Source organism: Tauraco erythrolophus, chromosome 2 (assembly GCF_009769465.1).
Source record: "Tauraco erythrolophus isolate bTauEry1 chromosome 2, bTauEry1.pri, whole genome shotgun sequence".
NCBI classification, from domain to species: Eukaryota; Metazoa; Chordata; class Aves; order Musophagiformes; family Musophagidae; genus Tauraco; species Tauraco erythrolophus.
Window position 1 is genome coordinate 101,271,082 of NC_141466.1, and position 18,785 is coordinate 101,289,866.

The 18,785-nt window shown below is 37.0% G+C and overlaps 1 protein-coding gene across 1 annotated transcript in view; it reads left to right on the forward strand.

Moving 5' to 3' along the window:
* The window catches only part of BABAM2 (BRISC and BRCA1 A complex member 2), a 170,891-nt gene that overhangs the window by 113,046 nt on the left and 39,060 nt on the right, over positions 1 to 18,785 (forward strand). Inside the window, exon 7 of the mRNA XM_009987645.2 lies at positions 17,458 to 17,557. Coding sequence (XP_009985947.1) covers positions 17,458 to 17,557 — 100 coding nt within the window. The remainder of the gene's footprint in view (positions 1 to 17,457; positions 17,558 to 18,785) is intronic.

The following is an 18,785-nucleotide window of genomic DNA, read 5'->3' on the forward strand; positions in this document are numbered from 1 at the left end:
ATGTGAAATGTAATGTTAGGCAACTGTTGATATTGTCAGAGGGATTGTGTGTTAAGCTGGGGTGGGGAAGCTAGCACAGTACATTTTGCAGAGCTGTACATTTTTAAAAACATCGTGATGATCCCTGGCATATGACTTGTACTTTCAGAAGAGGGCAGGGTCCTGAACCTTCAGACAGGGTGCTTTTCCAGATGTTCCACCCAGCCTGAGTTCATGTCAGACAAGTCGGGTCATTGCTGCAGAGCTACTGAGGTATTCAGAAGAGGATCTTTATTTATTTCAGTGTTTCATTCTTTTTATCAAATCTAAAGCTCTTTTGAGGTATACCACCTTTCGTTTTGCTAATCATGAAATTAGTTACTTTAAAACCTTCTCTGGGGGAAAAGAAAATGTGACCATTCTAAAATTCTGCGTTTTTCCCCTCCCATTAGTAAAGGTTACATTTACAACTACTTTCTTTGCATTTTTAAGCAAACCCCATCGTTTAAATGATTAGTATGTATTTTAATCGTATAATGCTGTGACAATCCTTTTGATTTTTTTATGTCAATAGAGAGATATGTGTTTGTGGTTAAAATTTATCACCGTAAACTACCTTGCAGTAGCATCTAAATATTTTGCCCAACTAGAAAATCACATGCATCTGCAAAATGATAGCAAAGTTTATGGAAGCAGGGCTAGCACATGTGATATTTTGCCCTCATAGTTCTCCAGCCCTAAGCCATTGGTGGCTCAGGGACTTTGTCTTGATTCATCTGTAATCAGTGATCCTGAATGAATTTCTCTTCCATGGACTTGTCCAGCCTACCCTTTGAACATATTGCAACAGGGAGTTTCACAGCTCCACTACATCTTGCACGAAGATCCTTTTGGTTTTGAACTTAGCTCCTGTTAGCTTGATGTAATGCTGGCCGCTACACTTGTATTGGAAGAGACAGCAACCAGTCAATGCTTATTCACATTTTCCACATCACTCATCGTGTTACGGGTCTCAGTCGTACTCCCGCCCTCATTTTCTGCTTTCCAGACTGAGTCGTCCTGCAGACAACTTTCTAGTTCTTTCCTCATAATCCCATACTACTTTTTGTTTTGACTTTTTATTCAGTGCTGAGCTGACGTTTTAACTGAAGTGTCATTCAGAACCCTGAGATCAACTGGATGTTCAGTTCAGTGTCTGTCATTTTATATTTTGTTAGGATTGTTTTTTCCACGTGCATCACTTCATATTCGTCTATGTTAAATCTCCTATTTCTTGCTATCACACAGTTCTTCTTCAAAGCCTGTTTATATTCTTCGTGAGTGGAACTTGTTCTGACTACCTTCAATAATGTGGACTGCCACCTGGCAGCTTACCTGTTTGCCAGGCCATCTATGAACATTTTGAACAACACAAGTCACTACTGAACCCCACTGCTGACTTAGCTCCGCTATTAGAGCTAATTATTTACTCATGCTTCTTAGTGACTCTTTCAAAGAGCCTGCAGTAGATGTGTGAGACAGGACTACCTCTGACTGGGAAGGAATCAGTATAGCTTTTACGTAGCATGCATATACATGCTGGGAGGGAGGTTCTGAAATAAGGGCATTACCCATTTGCCTGAAACTTAGGGAAGCCCTGGCAGGAGCAAACCCAGCTTTCATCACATATTTGTTGTTTCCATGGCCACCTCCTTTAACTTCATTTTTCTCTGAGTCCATACTAGCTACTATGAAGAAAATTAACTCTACCTCAGCCAAAACCAGCACACAGTGCTTGAAAACACTGGTGACTGTTCTTCAGATACAGATAGCTCTTGGGATACTGTTTGTTAATGTTAAATTCCCAGTGAGTTTTCCTTTGTGGTGCCCATCATCAGTGCAACAGAGAGCACAGTGCTTGAGATGAACTGCATTGACTCCCAACAACGGATGAATAGTCTTTGTGCAACCTTTTGAGAAATCAAAGAAAAGTTTGTTGTTTTTTTTTTTTTTTTTTAAAAAAAGTAGGTGAACTACATTCAAGAGTATCCTGTGCACTGCACCAAAATGGAAACAGTTTCAAGTCCACAGAGTTGTTAGGGCTCGAATACGTGTGAACAGCGGCATTTCTGCTTTGTGCTGGAGGGGTTTTGTCCTGCAAGAGCTGACTATCCTTGTGTAACAAGCAATTGTTTCACAGTAAATCAGTAGCAAATCAAACGGTGAGTAGCTTTTACTAGAAAATCTTGCTAGACAGAACTCTCAGAACAGGTTCCCAGTATTTTTTTTTTTTCTTTTCAGTGTATAAGAATAGAAAAATCTGCTCAGTTTTCTGAAGTCAAGTGATGGAAGAAACAAGAACAGCAAGGACATGTACCAGTAGTTCTTTCATAGTACGATGGTTTTAGATAGCATTGGGGTTGGATGAGAAGAACTGGTTTCTGGAAAAACGGGACCTTCCTCTGACACATTTTGTGTTACTTTTTAAAATTCAAACTGGAGGAGATGGGCAGAGTACAGAAACATTTTCTGACTTAAGAAATGATGGTAAAACTTGCATATTTTGTACTGGATGTTTTTAAATTTTACAGTGTGGGTACTGCCCAAGAAGAGTTTCGTAAATACATAACATGTCCAAAACTGAACTATAAAGACTAATAGATTCATGCTCTGGAGATCGGGGGAAAATAAATCTCATATCTCTAAACTTAGACTAAAAAGAGTTTGTCAAATATTTTCAGTGGTATTACACAACTCCTGCTTTCCAGTAAAGCTGGAAGCTGGGAGAGCTGACAAGCTTTGAAATTTGCTGCAGTTGGAAATTGCCTCATGTTTTTCATTATAAATATTTTTCTTTTGTTTCTTTTCTTCAGAAATTTTTCAGTTGTGGACTGAAGTTTTCCATATGAGATAACTGCTTCAAATGAGTAGTGTTTTGAAGCTTCCTTGCAACTAGTATATTTGTTTTACAGATTCAAATTTCCCTCTCCCACAGGCATCAGTATTTTTTTTCTATGATGGTGTCGAGTTATATCCTCCGCTGGCACCTCAGGTTTACAGAACTTCTTTTGAAATTACTCATTTGAGTATGTACCTGTGTGCCCTAATGGTAAATCAAGCAGATTACTAGTATTATATTAGCAGTCCTGGGGTTGTGGTTAAGAAGGCATTTGCAGAAGCTCTCGCAACAGTGGTTTTGACAAATGATTTACCTAATGAGATGAAGTTTCCTATGCTTGTTATTATTCCGCAAGTGTCTGAAGAAAAACTGTTCATCTCTCTGAATTGCATGTGCAAAATCATTATCATGTTTAATCATTTAACTTTTTTATTTAAGCTTTCAGGTTAATCAGTGGGGTTGGGTTTGGGAGGTGTTTTTTTGGAAAGGCTGTAGTTTTTTGCATAGGCTGAGAGGGAGATCTTGGCTCCGTTCCCACTGGTAAGCTCTGCCAAGGACTTCAGTGGAATTGTAATTCCTCTTTAGATAACTTTTTTCTGTGATTCTATGATTCTAACTTTGTGTCGTGGGAAACTATGATTGTTTTTTAATCTGGCTTCTCAAGAAAGTTAATGTTTCTTTCCTATAAAATTAGTATGGTTATGTTGCCTGTGCATACAGGTATCTGTCATTTCTGTTCTGCAGAGTTCTTTTGAGCCTGTTGGCCAATTTCAAAAAAAATCGACAGGAGGGTAGAAGTCTTCAAAATACAAAGGTTTTATGAAGAGGAAAAGCAGATTCTGTTACTGCCACCTGAAGTTTTGAAAGGCCGAAGCCCCTGCGTAACTGTATTCTGTGAACAGAGAATCAATAAGGGAGAAAGAAATGAATATTCTAATCCCAGGAAGTGCTTTAGTGAGAATTCACGCCTTATTAAACATCAGAAAAAAAAACGCTCTCTTCGGTCAAGATTTGTATCCTGAATGTGTTCTCTGCTGTCTTACAAGGCATGAACAGCGTTTGAAGCTTTTCCTTTGGCAAAGGCATTTAGAACATCTTTCCTGTGTGGTTTCTCTGATGTTTAATAAAGAGTGAACTCATGCTGTGCTGTGGCTTTAACACAGCTCAGTTTAAAAGTCGATCTGATACAGTGTAGAAGTTCATTGGAATCCAAACTTTGTTAGTTGTGCTACCCATGAACTTCCTTGTTATTTATGCTGTAAATGGTCCCAATATAAGCAAATAAAGGTAGGTAAACACTGACTGGCAGGTATCCAGGAATAAATGAAGTAGAGGGATTACATCTTTCAATATTTTAGATAATCCCTAACATTCTGTGATTCTGTGATGATGTTTAGACACGTAAAACTCACGCAGGTCATGTCCATATATTGATGTGACATTAACATTGGTAACATTGCATTATATAGCACATGTGCAGAAGAGGACCAAATTACTATTGATATAGGAACTAAAACTTTGAAATTCCTTATTCTTTGGGGGGCTTGATGGGGGGGGAACAAAGCATTATTTGACTTACCGTTACGCATTTTGTAGATAAACGTGTGGTGTGTATGAGATGCAGGTGGATATATGGATAAAGGTGATATCTCAATTTATCGCTGAATTCAAATAGACATTCAGATAAGGATTTACGTGTTCAAGGTTATAATAACTGAATTCTGTAAATAGTGCATTGTATCTGGTATATACAAATGCCAAGTTTGAATTAGCGTATTTAAAGAAAAAGGACAAAATAAGAGCAATTATTGGATTTGCTGTCCTTCCTGACATCAGAATTTTTATTTTTTTTTAAAGACCCCATCTCCCTATAGGTTCCTTTTTTCAGCATGAAAACAAACTATCAGGTACAGTAGTTCAAAATCCTATGGTTCTAAGCACGTTTTTATTTTAAACTAGGGTGGATAAGAATTTACCTAAGTAAACAGGGATCAAATATATAATTCCTTCATCTACATTACAAAACAGCAGCTTTTTTAAACGCTATGGCTGATTCTTAATCTGAAATTAAATTGAGCATGTATAGTATCCTGCAACTCCATCATCACTCCAAGCTATTAGTGAAAGATGGAAAATCTGAAATAATTAGATGAGTAAGGTTTCTCTGGTGTGAGTGCAACCTCTGCAAATTTTAAGGAAAATTAAAATTGACCAGTAGCCAAAGAAACACTAACTATAGTAGTAATACTGTATATATAGTAGCAGCAGGCCTCCAGGCATTTGGAAGCTCAATGAACAGAGGCTATATACAGGAAGGTTTAGATTTAAATTCGGAACTGTATTTTGTTGTTCTTGTGGGGTCAGTTTGCTATTTTCTTTTTTACTCCAACTTTGCAGCAGACCTAAAATCTTCATGAGCTAACACATTCATTATAATGCACTTAAGAACATCCAATGATGGCCTGTATGTTGAAGACAGGAAACAGCAGAAAAGCAAAGAGCATATGATTTCTGAGAACTTCAATCTTCACAACAAAATAATAACCTAAGAATGTAGAAGCCCCAAATCATCTATTCCTGCCCCAGGATTAGCAGGTAAACTAGAATTCTAAAGTACTATTTATAGATTTGAATAATACCGAAGGTTTCATTTTTCACATTCTTTAGTCAGTTCAAAAGTAACTTTTGTCGGTGACAAAACTTCACAATAAAAAAATCTTGCAAAGTTTTCTAGATCCAAAATCATGTGCGTCTGCTATTATAGATAGATAGTGTAAACAGTGTGCAATGTCTTCTTTAAATTTTGTAAAGTGAGAAAATGAGTAACTTACCTTAGCAACTGGTATCCAAGGGATTTTATTGACACCGCAAAGTTATTAGCTGATGGAAGGAAGAATTTTGGATAAACGGAAATGACTCAATAGCAAACTTCACCTTGAATAAAGCTGAGGAACTCCTTGGGAAATTCTGGTCATACTCAGCTTCTGAAGTAGTTGTGGGTTCTGCTTTGCTTTTGTTAGCGTACGATAGTATTCATTCCCTGACATAAATTGTATCGTGGGTTGTATATGAATGAATTTGAAGCAGTCTCTGCACTATACACAAATTGTATGATGTTTTGTTAAAACACTTTACAATCCTGTAGGGTGAAAAGTATATTAACAAAACACATAATACTACTTCAGTGCTTTTATTTTTAAATAATCTTCTGATGCTCCATGTTTCTTCTGTCACTCTTAGCTATGTCTCTTTTCTGGTTTAAAGAAGAATGTCAGATTCGCATTGAATTATCCCAAGGAAATAGCAAACATTAGTTAGGAGTTATTTCATGAAGAGGTGTAGCCTTCTGAATTAAACTGAAAGCATAGAGCACTGCCATTTGTAAGGCTTTTTTCATTTTGCGAGTGTTTTGCAGAAGTCAGGTGTTGTTTGTTTTTTTCCTAGCATCACCTCTGTAGGAATAAGTCCTCTATGTATTTCTCAAGTTTCGAAAGAATGGCTGCGGCTGTTTCCTCTTAATTTACCCCAGAAACTATTGGCAGAATTGAGTTAGAACACAGAATTTGTGGCTTCCAGTGCAGTGTAATGACTTGCATTGAAGTGGAAGATCATTAACTGTAAGCATGCACATGTGAAGAAGAGATCTTGATGAGTAAGCAATCAATTTTAGTTTGTACAATTTAAATATGTTACTGGGAGGGAGAAAAATGTGTTCCTTTATGGAAGAATTTTATAAAAGAACACATACAAATACTGGCAAGACATGGTAGTCTTTGTCAGATTGATTATCAGCCTATAATCTAGAAGTCTCTATATAACTAATAATAATAGTAACAGTTAGGTGTCAGAAAGTTGGAGCAAACAAAGCATGACTGTAATGGGATTTGTTACACAATTTATCGTGGTAAATAAATCTCTATTGACCAGTGGTAGATCTCTGACTTGAAAATAAGCCATCATTGACAGAAAGGTTTCTCTGAAGTAGTTCTCATCTCTTGTGAATTTTAATTTTAGATCATATAATGTGCCTCATTCAATTACGTATTTTACCTTTTTTAGTTTTCTTTTTAGAGTGTATTCGTAGCAGTATTGGTTTTACACTGGCATAGCTGTTGCACTTATTACCAGATACAAAAATCAGGTAGTACTTTTGATTTTTGAAGGGATAGAGAGAAGAGCTAGTTGGAAAAGAGAACAAAGAGAGAAATTACTTTCTAATATTTTAAGAGTGAGGGAGCAGGAAAGCAAGGTACATGCTATTTTGTATTTTAATCCATTCCTTCGTTATTTTTGCTGAAAACTTTTGTGATTAGTGCTTGAGGCAGTTTAACATTTTCTTCTATTTTTTTTTTTACGTATCTGTAGGACTCAAGAGCCTTAATATAATTTCCAAAAAGAAAAGACTTAGTTTAGGAAGCTATTCTGGATGTCGAATCCCAATATCTTCAGTCTTATTAAAAGACAAAACATAAATGATTTAAAAGGTGACAAGCTTACTGAAAATGTCATTCGCCAGCTAAAAGGCTGGTTTATCAAAGCATGCGATATTTATTTGTAAATATGTCTACTAGCAGATACCGTTTAGGCCACTCTATTATCTAAGACTCAACTTGCAAATGCACTCAAGCCCTTAAACATTAAGCAACATTAATCAAACCCTTACAAGGTGATAAGGTGTACTAACAGAAAGTTGAAATTTTTGTCTGTCAGTGACTGTAAGTTGTTGCAGCTTCTGAGGGGAAGAGGGTCTGCGTTAAAGGAAGCTTACGGGGTGCAAGTGTGTACCTGACTGTTGTGTGTAGGTGCACTATCTGCATTCACAACCTGTTCTGGCAAAAAGAGGAATCTTTTTGAAAAGAATTTTTGCTCCAGTCTTTGTCTTGCAGCACGTGCTGTAATGAAACTGCTCCATGAACAAAATCCAGGCATCAGTAAAAATGAGATCTTGGGAACGCCTGTATTCACCTTTTGCCCAACTAATTCACTGGAATTATGAAATTTCCAGTTTCTTGTGCATGTGTGGGGTCCGTGCTTTGATTTTTAACACGATTAATACCTGTAGTTTTGGTTTCTGTCTTTCCCTTTTTGTTTTAAAAGTAGACCTGTGCCTGCCTTGTTGCAGAAGGAACCTTTGTTACCTCTGATGTAAACCAGGGTTTCAAAGCACCGTTTTCTTCTAGAATTATTCCCAGTCTTCCCACCTACCAAAGGCCACCTTTGTGCGGTGTGATGCATAGCTCTGCTTCCCTCTGTTTTGAAGAGAATACATTGGGATGAATATTGAATTATTTGTGTTCATAGGAACAAAACACACTTACCCAAATGCCTGTGGTAAAGATTCTGAAAGGGGCTCTAAAAACCATCGCAGCAGATTCGTATCATCTTGTTAAACAAGTAAGGGTTTAACATGGTTCTTATTAGCTTGTCAAACCAAAGTGGTTGTGTTTACACGAAAAACTTATGTTCTCTTGCCTTGTGTCCACAGGTGAACATACTTGGCTTACATAAAACCTGGGCTTACTAGGCCTCTTGAAGCATTTAGAGGGAGCACCAGACCAGACTTGTAGCATTCCACATTGTTTGTGAACATAAGATAAAGCCAATTTCAAGATCTGAGCAAGAATGCCCCTTAATCACGCTGCATACACATGGAAATCAGTGTCAGAAGCCAGATGTATGAAAGAAGAACATTTTTCTGTTCTAACTTTCTGCCTCCCTCAGGCATTCTTATCGATGACCCAAATGCTCAACTTCATATCCAGAAGTTTTCCAGTGTGTTGCTCTCATTTCATTTCTGAAATTTTTCTGCAAGATTTCTTATCCTTTCAGTACTTTACATTTCTTGTTTTTCATGTAAGCTAATCAAATGTGATGCTGATGATGCCGGGGACAGGATGTTTCTTACGTGAAAGTAAGAAACAGATAGAAGAGATCTACAAATGAGAATTACTATCTGGCCTGAGGAGAACAGAAAAAAATTCATTATGTGGGAGAAGTCTACAACACAGCACTGGTTCAGCACAGAGGCAAAAAATAGCATGCTTACAAAATGACTGTGTCACTGGAAGTGTTAGACATTAAGCAATATCAGGAAAAGATTAACAAGAAGAGGTAATTACTGTAATTTGACTAAAAGATTAGGGAACATAAATAAAATAAGGAACCATGTAAGCAAGTGCATTCATAAAACGTAAAAGGCTGCAAGTTATAGGAAATGACTGTTGTTCTTCAGAAAAAGGTGAGAACAGTAGGCAAAGAAGGCAATGGAGTCATGTAGTTTTATGAGACTAATTTTTCTGCTTCATGATAAAGAGACTGCTGGTTAACTAGGCTTAGTAAAAGTACTAGAAAATTACCTGCCATAGTAAGCTGGATGTTATTGAATGCATGGCCAAAGATTGATGACAAATTGTAGGTATACAGGGCATATGTTTGTAAATATGACTGATACCATCTTAGAACAGTTATTCATTTATATCATCCGTTTTATGGATGGATAGTAAGAGAAGATAGGCATACATTTGTGATAAATATTCTGTTCAGTGGGATTGTTTGGGAGATCTCCATCACTAAAGCAGAATGGATTATAAAAGAGCAGATCAGTGTCTTAAATGATGACAAGCACAGTGTAACATACCACCCAGGCTTCAGTGCAGAGGAATTTCCAGTGATCCTCACCATAAATAAATCCTCAGTCCTTTTCATTAATTTATTGAGTCCTACTCAGAGGAGAATACTGCTCACCATCTACCAGTGCTTTAGTTGTCTTTTTCTTGTTTATGCAAAAGTTTCCAATTCCCCGCTGCTATCTTCATGCTACATATAAGTCATTTTTAGTTCCTTTGAGACAGCACTTCAAGTCAATACATTTTTCCCTTGAAGCATGAGAGTCAATGCCCAGTTGTTTTTTCTTGCTACTTAGAAGACCCTCAAGATATTCACAGTTAAGGTGGTTGTAATTACACTTGCAGAACAGGTAATGCCATTAAAATTATGTCTCTAAAGAACAGGAAATTAAAAAATAAATTTTCAGGTAACAGCCTCAACTTTTCCTTCTTCATAGTCCATGTGAAGGAGAAATGGGAATAGCACATCATTTTAAACAACTTCCTGGTTTGTGTCAGCATTTCAAATGAGTGCGGGATGAAAAAGTGTTGTATTTAGGTTACAATTCACTCTTTCTTCAGCCAAAATCTTGATCTGCCTTAGTTGTGACAAGTCTCTAGCCTCTTCAATGCTTGCTCTTGTTCCTGCGATCCACACAGAAAACAACCACAGTAGTTTAGGCTACATAGTCTTTCTCCTGGCAACCTGAATCATTTCTTTAATCTGCACATACTGCTTTTTTAACTTCTCTGGAAGTAAAAACAAGATAGGACTGCATATGTTCTCTTTCTTTTCTTATCTGCTCATGTTGCTTATCTTATCTGTACCTTTTTTGCTCAGTGATGTTTGCTGCTGCTCCATTTGTCTGGGTTTCTTTCCTACAACTTTTTCTGGTCATTTGGGGATTTTTTGGCTGTTACTTCCTCATTGCATTTAATTCTCTATGAAACTCTTCTTTGACTTTTCTTCAGTTCTCATTCATATTTCTCTTAATTTGCCAAGATTCCTTTAAGAAATAAGCAAAATCTCTAGAAATATGTATTTCTCCATGGTAAGTGCTTAAGTCTTAAGCCTCCTTGCTGCAATTCGTGCTCTTCCTGCCTTGTCATTCAATCCCCACTTTTCAGTTCCTCACTGTGTTGTGTTGTGGAGTGTGAAAGACTGGACTGTGCAGGTTCTTTGGGACAAGAACTGTGCCCCCCTGTTTAAACTGTGAGACGTCTAGCAACTTATTCAGGTCCTCTTATAACTATTTCCCTTAAATAATACTGTGCTAATGGAGAATTAATATTAGTAACTAATACATTTGAGGGGCGGGGAGAAATCTACTTTTTTGAGGTCATAAAAAATGTCTTTAAATTCAGTTCTTATATTATTTTTTATTGATTTCTCAACAAAACAGTATTCATTAGCACTTAGAGATGACTTCATCCCACAGCTTTTATGTTATTCTATGAATGTTATTAAACTAACTATGAAAGTTATAAACATCTGGACATTATAGGTGGGCAAACAGTGAAGCAGACTTGTTGCAATAACTTGCTAGGACATATGAAGTCAGCAGAAGAGCTGCAAATAAAGCTCAGCAAGTCTGACTTGCGGTTTTCTGCACAGTGTGGGAAACTAAAATACATTTTGGTTTTAGTATTTGCTTTTTACAGTGATTATTTCATTTTTTTTTCCAGTCACTAGTCAGGAGGAGCTCAGAGGTATTTACCCTGAACCTCTAGTAGGTCAAGGAAAAAAAGATGGTATCATCCTTCAGCTCTAATGGCAAAATTTTTAGTCTGAGTTTGACCAGGATTCTTTCTCCAAATACGTATATTTGGCATAGTTTTCCCTCTAGGTCTATTTGTGATTGTATTTCTTTTCTGTATGCTCAACAATGTAGATGCTTCATATTATATCTGTTAGCTGAAAACATGCATTTCCATTTTACCAATGTTGAAGTAGAAAGAATTTGTAAGTAAAAATTGTTTCCTTAAAAATAGAATGGGAACTTTGATTTTGGACACGCTTTACCTCGTAGTACATTAGAGTGAACAAGAAATATGTTAATCATATTTGCTTTAAATGGAGCATTACTAGGAAGGGAAGAAAACATTGTCACAAACCTAGACAGACTGATTTTTCAATAACAAGACTAATGTTCTGCTATTTTACTGTTAAACTCTGTATTGCTGATTGAAGCACTATCCCAAGGCTTCTGCCAAGCTACCACATTGTTCATGTGATAGGGAGGATTGGTTATGGTCGAGCAAGTCTGAAAAATGGTAAAATGACAGCAAATCTGGGATCATGGTTGGTAAGGCAGCTTTTGTGGTCACGTGCTTTTATTTGATGTGGTTCCTTATGTCTCCTGTGCCAAATAGTGTAATGTACTAAAGTGGTGAAACTGCAAAAGAAAAAAAAAAGTGAACTATTTACTTTAGCAACAAAGGAGAAAGAGAATAGGGAAGGAGATCAAAGCCTATAACATGAGTCTCAAAACAGGAAAAAAAAGCAAAAAGAAGGGAATTTCTTTCCAGATGTTTCAGGCTACTCTTGCTTTTAGCCATCATGAGTAATAAACCTTTTAAATCCTGGTGTAGGTCTGTAATGTGCTTCAGTTTCAAAATAAGGCAGGTGAAAACTCACAGAGAGTTAAGAAGGGTGTATCCTGGTAAAAGCAAGGGCTATAGTCTATAAAGTCTAAAGTCTACTTTCCATCACTGGTACGTAGATTTGAACATGTTTTAACATTGGCCATACGGGGAGAAAAGCTCTTAGTTATTTTAAACTAATATTTTTATATCAGTCTTTCCATGCAGAGGCAAGTTTTTTGTTTATGTATGTTCTCAAAGCTAGACACATCTTCAACTGTACCATTCACAATCATTGAAATTGTTGTTTCCCTATTTTATGTGGGTTTTGCAGAAAGAATACATTGGATTAGGAACATTGTTAGGTACAATCGGTATTACATACCACTTTTTTTTGGTATAAAGCACTTTAATGCTACATTCATGCTGTATTCAGGGATAAGTATGGCTCTTCTTACAGTGCTGGACTTCTTTCCCAAATACGGGCTTTTTACTCTTTCCTCCCTTGGAGCAAAAATAACTGTCATTTAATGCCTTTTAAGAGCATGAAACTTTTCTGTAGATGTTCTTTTCTTTGTGGTACTTCTTTCAAAGAAAAGCTTATACAATTGTGGGAAACAGGGAATGGTAACAGGTAAAGGCGAGAGAGAGAGAGCAAAATATATAGACAATATCACATGTGTATAGGTGCTTAAGTGTAGTACTGTAACCCGTGTTAGCACATAACTTTATAAACTGTGATATTTTTATTCTTGTGGGACCCTGCAAGATGTAGGGGGTAGTAATCTTTGTTCTTCAGACTCAGCTCAAAAGTTTCCCAGCAATCTAGAGAAAGCTGCGTTTTTCTGCTCGGAGAAAGAGGGAAGCAAAATGGATTGCAGGGAAGAGGAGAGGTGAATAAAAGGAGTTTAGGGGAACTAGAGAGGCTCAAGAGAGCATAGGGAGTGTTGTAGAAAAGGGGGTAGGGTAGGGATGGGAGTAGGAGTATCTTCCTTTGTGCCTTTACGCCAAACCACTCAGTCTTCTGGAAGCACCCTTCTTCTCTAGTGAAGCGATGTTTTTAAGGAAGGGGAAATAACTCGTTCTTTACACATAAATACTCAAGAACAAAAACAGTCACTTCTGTAAACCTGTGAATTAATGCTATACCTTTTTTTTTTTAAGGATTGTTTCTTGAGAAAGACATTTTAATGTAATTATAAGCTATCAAGAAATAGGAAAGAATTTTTCATTTTATATGGAGGCCTGAATAAACAGATCCATTGAGAGAGAGACAGAGCAAGTCACTTGGAATGCACCAGTCGACAGCAGAAATGTAAACATACTCCAGCTACGCAATCTGCACTTGTATTCATGTGCACAGAACAAAACTGCTATTAATGCAGGCTGACTGCTACTCTTGTTGAATTCAGTATTGAGTCCATCACAAAATCCAGTTTAATTCACAGACTGTGGATCAGAACCACATTGTATCTGACACTCTGGAAACCTAGGAAGGCAGGAACTTGCTGCAAAGGAGTCTCTGGTCCATCTTAATATGAGATGTGTGAAGTTGGTTTGCAGAGATGAGTAGGTTTAAAGTAACAGCAAGTGAATAAAATGCTGAGTCCAACAGGTCTCTGTCTCTGTGTTCCAACATGTTCCTGCAACCTTATCTCACAGATACATAGATCTACCATGTGCTTATCTTCATGCAGTACCAGTCCTAATGAAGTAGCATCCACTAAGACTGTTACTTAGTGGATCGTGATAAGTTGCAGAAAGCACCTATCAGAATTTGTCAGACTTTTAGCCTTTAAAGGGTAGCAAGTTACTGGAAAAAAAATGTGTAAAAATCCAACACAATTTGGTTGGTTGTCCTGAAACTTGACTTACTCTGGCAGCTGTAGGGTAGAGGTATTAATCAGTCTGTGTTTAAAAACAAAATATCTTCCTCATCATATCTCTTGATGATTTTTGTTTGGGTTTGTTTGTCATCTCGATACAATGAATGTTACCAAACCTGATAGTGTGATGTCATAGTTGGTATTATTCCTGGGTATAAAAATGTATTTTATTTATGAGGAGTGTGTAACAGTGATACCAAGAAGGAAGGCTCAGTCACAGATAGAGGTAAGATCTATCCTCCAAGAGACTTGGCTATCTGGAAAGCAGGTCTGACATGCAAGAATCTTCAACTTGCACTGGTAAACTCTTGGCAGATAGAATTTCCTTGACTGTAAAAGGCTTCTTATGGCATTTTTCTTTTTCTACACCTTTTCTTTTGATTGGGCTTTGAGGGACCTCAAAAAGCAGCATTAGATACTGAGCTGCATGATGAAATTCCCTTGCCTAATTTTCTCCATTTGCAGTATTTCTTTGCACCTTTTACAGGTCCTTCTTATTTGACTTTGATTAAGTCACTTCTTTCTTCAGCTGCAGATCTATTATAGGGTCGAAGAAATTGTCATAGTGTCTTGTCCTGTCTCATGATTGTGAGGTACTGCAAGTATGTTTCATTGGAATGACAGAGACATAGTACAGCATAGTCAAATCAAACTGAGCAATAGCTTCCTTACATGTTTAAAAATAAAAGATAAATACTGGTTTCATAAGGCAGATGAACCTTAGTTGCTGAATGTTTATAGGAAGTTTTGAGATGGTCAGAGACAAGGACCTGTGCAAATGCAATATTTTATTCAAATATTTAATAAGCAGATTCTCTGACCCAATAGTGGGAACAAAGACGCCTGTCCACTCTTAATTTTCCCTGCCCATAATTATTTCTACAGAACATAAATTACATATTGTACAGCTTTTTGTTTTCAGAGGATAATTATACTAGAAATTCCAGCCTTCTTTCTGTGGAGGGACCTCTTTCTCAGAAACCACACCTTGTAGCAGCCTGTTTTTCATTTGTGAAGGGCTGAATTCCCATTTATGTCAATAAGTTTTTATGTATTGACTACTTTCAAAAGATGGATGCAGGTAAAATGGGAAGCTCTTATTCACAAATCAGAATAATTCAGTCTGAAATATGTATTGGAAGCTGATGCTATAGGGGTGGAAGCTTTTTTGCATGTGAAATGTGTTAGAAATTACTCCTAATTTTGTGCCTGCTATTGTAACTGAGAGAGGAGCCCGTAATTCTTGTAGTAGTCGTCTGAATGTCGCGAGTGGTATCTCCATGCTGAGGGGAAACTTGGACTTGGTTGCGAATGAGGCAAGGTAGGATGCAAAACAGACTGTACTATTTGCTCTGTGTATGAGATTGGAGGCTTTAATGGATATATTTACATAAGCATTTAAGGAGTTTATTAAACTGAAAGCCAAAGTCTTAAAGTGCTGTTCTCAACTCAGTTGTAACATACCAGGAAGAGCAAGTCTTTCATTCTCCAACATAAAGACTGATGGACCCAGTATGCTTTCAATTTCCTAAGGGCAAACTACTGTTTCAGAAATGTTCCAACTTAGTAATAATCTAATAGTCACGCTTCACTGTTTTTAACATGCACAAGTAACAAAATTATATTCCCATGTGAGTAACTTTAGTAAGGGGGTAACAGCAAGGAACCTGAATTCTCTTTAAAAAAAAAAAAATAATAATCCTGTTCAAGTCTTCTGCTGGAAAAGTTTGTTTGTTTTGTTTTGTTTTTTCTGTAGCTGTGGTGTACTAAAGGCTTTTTTTTTTTTTCATCATTGCATATGCAAAATCCAGACCTGCAGAACTGTTCCATGTGGTGAACAGTCTGCTGTACCCAGACTGTTTTGCCTGAGTAGCAGATTTCCATATACCTCATTATGAGTTTGGGCTTTTTTGATTTATATAGGCTCTGTTCCTTCAAAGGGATGTACAACTGTAGACCTTTATACCTACCAAAGTGATATCTTATCAAGTACTGAGGAAAATACAAGGGCAGGTTCTGTTAGAGAATAAGAGCCCTATTTTGCAGAGAAGAACCTTCTTTCTAGCCAGTTCAATCTTTCATGGAAACAGCATGTAAACAAAGTAACTTAGCTTTTGAAGCTTTTTAATCATACCCAGCAAGGTTCTGGATGTTCAGTGAATGATGTAAGCCACAACGTGTAATGCAAATTCATACCTGTTTTGATTGGTAAAAGACTATAAGAAAGATTTAGGTCAGTACTGCTAAAAGAAAGTAGCATGGACTTTAGCTGGTTGTTGCCTTATACAACCTGATTTAAATAAAAAGTGCTAGATCTTTCCACACCAAAGAAGCTGTTATCTGCAGCAATATCACGCATGCTTCAGTCTTCCATCCTATGATAAAGGCAATTGATTAAGCTGTCTAAATACATCTCTGAAGTTCTGTTATCTCTGTGGATTCCTACCATTCAGGTTTCTAGTCTGTATGGACAGAGTTACTATCTTTGTTCATATTCTTTCCTTCTGGACATGAACAAAATCATAGAATTGGGGAATATAATCATAAAACCATGTAGACCGGAGAGAACCTCTGGAGGTTATCTGGCCAAGCCTCTCCTCAGAGCAAGGCCAGCTTAGATTAGTGTGCTCCTGGCAGTTGTTCAGCTGAGCTTTGAGCACCTCCGAGGATGGAGATTCCCCAGCCCCTCTGGGCCTGTCTTCCAGTATTTGATTACTCTCATTGTGAAAACGTTTTTCCTAGTAGCTAACCTGAACTTCCTTTGTTGCAACATGTCTGCGTTGCCTTTCATCCTGTCACTGTATGCTTCCGAGAAGACTCTGGCTTCATCCTCTTTATATTGTTCCATTAGATAATTGAAGGCATCAATATGCCTTCAGTAGCAATATTCCTTCAACTCCCCTCTTCAGTATCCCCCCCCCTCCCCAGTGTTCTCCTAAGACTGAACAAATCCATTTTTTTCAGCATGCCCCCTTCATTTTGTGTACCTAATAGTCTTTCTGGCCCACTGCCTCCTGAATCTAGGAGGTTAACATCTGTATTGTATTGGGAGGCCCAAAACTGGAATAGGTGGCATGATTGGCATTCGCATCTGACCATCTATTATTCTTCAGTCCAAATTATTTTACTACTTCTTAGCTGTTTTGACTGAAGGTGGCTTTTTGGGTAACTCAAAATTCAAAGTCCTCTTGTCCTTCAACAGGAAGATATCTAAACTACAATGCTCCACATCTTATTGATGAGGCCTAAGAAACAGAACTGTTTACAACAAAATAGCTTTTTCCTGAGAGAATGCTTTACATTAGTGATAATCTTGATTGAAGTAGTTTAATTATAGTGGGTCATGGTGTATCCTGTTTTTATAGATGGTATCACTCAATACTTTTTGTATCGCCACAGCATAAAATACACTTCCTTATCATGGCCCCCTGACTTAAAGCATAGGGTGAGAGGACAGTATAGAAATCACTTTCAAATCCCAGGGACTGTACGTGTAATGTACTGTTAAATTAACTTCTATTTCTAGTGCGCTTGGAGGATCATCTGCCCTTCACATCCCAGCTTTTCCTGGTGGAGGTTGTCTTATTGACTACGTACCCCAAGTATGCCAGCTGCTAACAAACAAGGTAAGTTAGTAAAGAGAACTCGGTTTTCCTTTCCCGTATGTGCTGTACTGTAGTGCAGTAACACACTATAGCATTTCCATAGATACAGTTTTTCTTCTGCCAGGCAGTCCAAGCAGGGCATACTTAAGGTAAGCTACACAAAGGATACCTTGTTGATAAGAGTTGAGCACCTGCGCAGGACATTGAATATAATGACTCTTTTAGGTAAAAAAACATGCTTGGGATCGGATCCTGGAGTGGATTTTTCTTCTTGTGACATGTTGGGGTTTAGGATAAAATGTTATTGTATCATACGATACTGCGTTGTAGCATACTCTTTTGCTAGTAAATACAAATATGTAGTTTGCATATTATTTTTCCAGTTGAAAGTTCTCATACCATAGTCATCATTCTAGATTTTGAGTATTTTCAATGATTTTCTTCTCGGATGTTTCATCCAAATGAACTGAATCAGCAGACTATTTGGATGTTTATAGAGTAATAGCTACTTAAGGTTGCTGAAAAGGTTGTGTTCCGGTTAGCTGACTGTTTAAACAAAAAAGAGTGAGTATAATATTTTGAAAGCTTCTCCATTATTTAAGTGTAATTGTCAAAAGAAAGCTGAGAGGCCAACATCTAGGAATCTGCCTATTACAGACCACCTATTTGTATTTGTGTATTATTTTTACCTTTGATTGTCCAAATGAGGAAAATAATTTTATCTTTTAGAAAAAGTTTTTCAAAATGTGTTTCCATAATTATATTGGAATCTGTCTTTAAAGTTGTTTTGTTGTGGTCTTCTGCTAAAATTACTTTCCGTTTTTAAAATCTGCAAGTACACAGGACTGTTTTTATCCTTTCTTAAACAAAGTCCCTTAAGCAAACTTATCATATGTTTTCCTTTTCCCAAAATAACATTTCAGATCCCACACAAAGCCTTCAAAATAATTGTAGTTTTCATAAAATTAAATACGTCTCAATTTATAAATAGAATTTAACTTTAAGAGGTACAAGATATCTCTCAGCAATGATTGTATCAAGGCTTTTTCAAAAAATTCAGGAAAGCATTTGCCAACCAAAGAATTCTAGTATTACTGTAGTGAAGAAAATTATTCTTCCTATTCTTTTTCTGTTCAGTGAGGGGAAAAAAGTTTTTTAAAATGTTAGTTTTCATTCTGAAAGGCAAAGGGATTTACATAGGGAATCACTTATGGAACTATACCGTAGGTACATGAAGTAACCAGTTGTA